At 38.5% G+C, this 5540-nt stretch overlaps 1 protein-coding gene across 1 annotated transcript; it reads right to left on the bottom strand.

Annotated features, from left to right (window-relative positions):
- Positions 1 to 1213: 1213 nt before the first annotated feature.
- Positions 1214 to 3748, bottom strand: LOC118159229 (zinc finger protein 131-like). Its single transcript, XM_035313838.1, has one exon. The coding sequence runs from the start codon at positions 3536 to 3538 to the stop codon at positions 2738 to 2740; it is 801 nt and encodes a 266-aa protein (XP_035169729.1). The 5' UTR covers positions 3539 to 3748; the 3' UTR covers positions 1214 to 2737.
- Between the last annotated feature and the right edge of the window lie 1792 nt (positions 3749 to 5540).

Below are 5540 nucleotides of genomic sequence, written 5' to 3'. Positions count from 1 at the left end.
TATAGGGGTGGCTAGCCGGGCTGGGGGGGCCGGCTGCTCAGGGTTGGGCTGGGCATCGGTCAGCAGGTGGTGAGCAATTGCATTGTGCATCACTTGTTTGTACATATTATTATTATCATTATTATTTTCTATCTTAATAAACTGTCTTTGTCTCAACTCACAGGCTTCACTTTCCCGTTTCTCTCCCCCATCCCAAAGAGGGAGGGGGGAGGGTGAGCAAACAGCTGTGTGGTGTTTAGCTGCCAGCCGGGTTAAACCACAACAGCTCTTTAATTAAATCATCCTTATCTCAACCTGTGAGTTGGAGGAGGGGGAGTGAGAGAGCGGTTGTGGTGTTCAGCTGCCTAGCACGGTAAAACCACCACAAAGAAATACCAAGGAATACATCCCTAACTATAAAGCTACCACATCATTATTTAAGTTGTGTTTAGAAAGAAAGATTAAACCCAGCTTTTTATTTTTTTCCCCCCACAAGTACCGCAAAGGCAGGCATTTATCAAACAAACTCTTTGCAATTATTTATTCCAGGTATTCAGAGCCCACTTATTCACAACTTATTTAAACTTTAAAGTACACTTCCTGTAAAAACATATTTTAGATTTACCCCACAATGGCAAAGCCCTTGATTATTTTTTTCCTAACAAGTTTGTATAATCTGTATACAAATTACTTCACTTACAGAGTTTTCAGATGTTTAGCTGCTTGGAGCACATCAAAACTCCCTCACTTCCATCTTCACTCATGTGAGCAAACTCACACTCCATAGAAGTTAAAATAAGCAAATAAATTTGAGAAATATTTAGCAGTCAAAATTCCCAGCAAAATCAGAGGAAATCAAAGCTGTTCAGTGTCTCTTTCTGCTAGGGGATATAAGCTTTGCAAAACACCAGGATTAGACAAGCATATTGAGAGTGATAGCTTCCTCCTAAGATTGACTTCTGTATGAGGAAGTTGTTTTTCTTGTGCAAGACAAATTAGAGCTATTGACTTCAAAGGATATACGTTAAGCCTGGCAGAATTTCTGACCTGTGAGTTACCTACAATTGGCAAGCAAATTCGCATTGATTCTCATGCAGTAAAAAAAAGAATCATTACATCATGCAAAAAAATCTCCTTGTTTATAAATTCTGGAGATGACTTTGTTAGTATGTTCATGGGCACATGATGTAAAAGAAATTTTTTTTTTTTTTTTTTTTTTTTTTTTTTTTTTTTTTTAAGTTTAAGAGATTCAGAGGATTCTTAAGGCACTGTATAAGTGTGCGAGAAAGAAGCTCCAAGGTTACCCTTCCTAATTTATTTTATTGAAACAAGAGAACAGCTTTTGCTGATATCAAATTCCTACATCAAAAAGAATTACCAAAATTAATAAGGTGTCTATTTCTTCTGCACTTGCTACTTGAATGTTATTGCTGGTGTTGTGATTAAACAGCAATAGGATGAGATAGTTTGTAGGAAGCTTTCTTCTTGGACTCTTCATTTTTCATTTTAGTATTCAACCAATGCTATACAGAAATCAGAGTTTAGAAAGCCTTTGGGCTCAACGGGAGTTTTTCCACTGATCTCAGGAGACCACAGTGAAATGGTAGTATCAGGTCTGATTTTAAGCTTAAGGCTTTCAAAATGCTAAATCAAAAGTAATGACATTCCATGTGTTATACTTGTATCAATAAATATTGATAAAGTACTATGCATCGTCTGTGATATGCTAAGTTGCTTGGCCCCCAAAGTTCTTTGTCACAACAAACAACCACCACCATATGGTGATATTTGGTTTACTCTGTTAATCTGCCATAAATTTTTCTCTGAAAATATTTTCATTACATAGCTCGTAGTTGGCTTAGCTACACTGAAGAAACACTTCCTACTTTATAAGGAATAAGGATTTGCCAAAGACTTTTTACAAATGCAACTTTTAAGGGGCTACTAGGATTAGACTGGATACAGTGTCATGTATCAATAATCAGGAGTCCCATACACAGATGCAAAGAAATTCAAATAAAAGACTTTAACAACAACAAGCTGAGAAAGAAGAGGGCTGCTACCCTCCATTAAATTCTTACTGATGACTCATGACCAACATTAAACAAAAGCATATGGAAGGATCAGGACCATATATTTTACATTCAAAGAGTTATATAGATAACACTCAGTATCTGTACAGACAGTAAAGACTTTTCAATGAGATGAAGTAGCATGTTAACCTCCCATATTATAAGAAAGGAGCACGAGCAATTTTGTACTCAGAAGATGCTACTGTAAAATCTGCCTTTATGAAAACCGGATAACAAAAGTCTACTATAGTCAACAGAAATACTTTGCTGTGTTAGTTAACAAACAAAATCAAATAATGAGATGAGATGTCAAGAGCAAGGATGGGGTGGTATTTCACCCTAACAAAATCACAGTTGTGAAAATAAAAGTAGCTACTCAGTTTGCCACTTCTGAAGAAGTAAACATGCCTTACGAAGTATTTTTTTTTAGAAAAAAGTTTAACACACTTGAGAGAAGCTTCATTAGGATTTTCTGGTTTTAGGTGCCTATTTTTAACCACTTAAAAAAAAACTCGATTCCTCACAGTTTATATCAATGGGAAATCAGCATAGAATCAACAACAAGATTTTATGACTTTAGTTGTAACTAGAAGCCAAGTATTTCATTTCTAGCACTTGGGACTTGAGTGTTCTCTTCAGCATATTCTCTACTTCCCCAAAACATGCAGAAATCCAAAGTGCTAGAGTCAAAGCCACATGTATGTACCTATAGTAGTACTCTTACCTGTGTGCTTCCGGAGGTGCTCTTTAAAATGTCCAAAGTGGTCAAACTGTTTTGCACAGTACTGGCATATATGTATTTTTTTGCCAGGTCTTTGCTTCTTGCTGGCACCACCTTCAACAACGTGGTAACAGGTGAGGTGCTGTTTCAAAGCACTCTCTCGTAGGTACCTTTTATTGCATATGTCACACTTGTAACTCTCAGTAGAGTGTGTTTTCATGTGTTCCTTAAAATGGTAAAACAATTTAAATGAACGGTTACATTTCTCACAATGGAATAAATTGTTCATGTGTGATAGCTGAAGTTCCACAATTTCAATACCTTCTACCTGTTTGCATAAGGTTGCACTGTCACCTTCTTCTTGGATCTGGCATTTTCGTTCTCCCTGACGATACTTGCTGGTAATATCTGCTAAAAGAGCCAAAGCAGATTCATCTGATGTACCCGTTGTCTGTACGTACTTTATGGATTGCTCTGCAGAAGCTACTTCTTCAAGCGTCTCGATGCTATCATCTTCCATTTCAATCGTCCCTTCAGCAATCTCAACCTCAATTTCAATAGGCTCCGATTCTGCAGATGGCAGCGTTTCTGTTATAACATTAGAGGTTTCAGCTATCTTCCTCTTTTTCAGTTTATCTTTACCTTGTATTTGATTTGATTCTAAGGGTGATGAATTTTCTTTGTTCCTGTAAAGCATTTGCATAATTATGGTTAAGATCCACAAGCACTTACGTAATAATTCCTGCCTGATACTGAGCTTCTGCATTTTCTAGGTATTTCTCAAAGAAACTGAATAATGAATGACCACATAACCCGTGTGCATTTCAGAAGCTAATCTGTCCTTAACTGATACTCCTTAGAGCTGTAAAATAGCAAGGTTAAAGCTGTAGAGCCTTTTACATAAGGTTACTGAAGTGTTTTAAAGTGCTGGATCATGACTTTGGCTGGGATGGAGTTAATTTTCTCCATAGAGGCTCACACAATGCTGTGTTTTGGATTTCAGATGAAAATAGTGGTGATAACACACCAATATTTTTAGTTGTTGAAGAGCAGTGCTTACACAGCGCCAAGGACTTTTCTGCTTCTTATGCTGCCCTGCTAGCAAGAGGACTGGGGTGCACCAGAATAGCAGAGGGGACACAGCCAGGACAGCTGACCCAGACTGACAAAAGAGATATTCTATGCCATATGACATCATGCTCAGTAATAAAAGCTGGAACAAAGGAGGAAGGGGGGGGGGGGGTTGTAATTGAAGTGATGGCATTTGTCTTCCCAAAAAGCCATTATGTGTGATGAGCTCTGCTTTCCCAGAAACATCTGAACACCTGCCTGCCAATGGGAAGTAACAAATGAATTCCTTGTTTTGCTTATGTGCGTGGCTTTTGCTTTACTTAGTAAGCTGTCTTTTATCTCAACCTATAAGTTCTTCCACTTTTACCTTCTCAGTTCTCTCCCCCATCCTACCTGGGGAGAACAAAAAAGCAGCTGTATGGTACTTATCTGCCTGCCAGCATTAAACCACAACACTCTTGCTTGAATGACGCAAAACACATCAATAAGAAAGACCAGTTTAGGCTAATGGTATAGGTTTATCTAAGAAACTTGTGAAATTCTGTACTTGGGAAAAAAAAATTCCCCAAAGGGAGAAGTTCCAACTCAAAAATAAGATTAAGACTTAGACTGAGACACTATATTACAATTCCTCCCCCTTATACTTTGGAGAAGGGACTGACAGTGATACTCAAGTTTGCTTTTCTACCAAAAATCTTTCCTATGTTTCCTCCAGCACTGTTCCTTTTGCCCCTGCACCAGGCACATACAACTCTCTTCCTCTAAGATGTCATGGATAGGCAGAGCTGAGCGAGCCAGTGCTTTCAAGTCAGACCCTCAAGATTATCCACAGCACTTACATTTTACTATTCAGTTTCAAAAACGGGCAGATGATCTTCCCCTCAAATCAGACTGAGGAGAGTATGCTTTTACTTTCCTCTGCAGCCTGATGAATCCTTTCATGTAATCTAGTTCCTATCACTTCTGGGTCATCTTGTAACAGGCAAATATGGCTTCAAGTATTTGTATATCATATTCCAGAAATATGTGGCTAATGACCTACTGCAGGATACAGCTTATCAAGTTACACCTTAAAATATTCAGATACAGGAAGACAGAACAGTTAAACTTGTAGTTTGATATACCCTGTATTTCTGAAGTCTAGAACGTGACAAGTTACTTCGCACATTACCACAAGTAGCTCCAGAATTATATACCAGAAGAATCAACTGCTCAGAAAAGAGGAGACTACTGTTCTCGAGCACATTGTGCGGTTCAGGTGTGAAGCTTTGTATAAGGATACACACCATACAACTGCATTTTAAGGAGTAACAGCTGGTTGTTTTCTTTCTAGTCTAGGTCGTGATGTCCAATTCTTGGATACATTATACAAGAGATTAGTGCCCTGGTTTAGGCCAGGATTTAATTTTCTTCCCAGTAGCTGGTGTGGTGCTGGGTTTAGATTTAGGATGAGAATAATGCTGATAACACACTGATGTTTTAGTGTAAGCACGGCTCTGCAACAACTAAGTCAAGGACTTTTCAGCTTCTCATATTACCCTGCCAAGGAGGAGGCTTGGGGTACACAAGAAGCTGGGAGGGGACACAGCTAAGACCAGTGCTTGGGGTCTGGCTAGGCATCAGTCAGCAGGTGGCAAACAATTGCATTGAGCATCACTTGCTTTGTATATTCCTTTATCATAATTTAATCAATAATT

The sequence above is a fragment of the Oxyura jamaicensis genome, unplaced genomic scaffold, assembly GCF_011077185.1.
Source record: "Oxyura jamaicensis isolate SHBP4307 breed ruddy duck unplaced genomic scaffold, BPBGC_Ojam_1.0 oxyUn_random_OJ68891, whole genome shotgun sequence".
Taxonomy (NCBI): Eukaryota; Metazoa; Chordata; class Aves; order Anseriformes; family Anatidae; genus Oxyura; species Oxyura jamaicensis.
Note: the sequence above shows the minus strand (reverse complement) of the source record. Positions and strands in the feature narration are given on the sequence as shown.

Bases quoted from the DNA above. Each gene is read 5' to 3' on its own strand.
- LOC118159229 (XM_035313838.1), bottom strand. From the start codon at position 3,538: ATGCAGAAGCTCAGTATCAGGCAGGAATTATTACGTAAGTGCTTGTGG.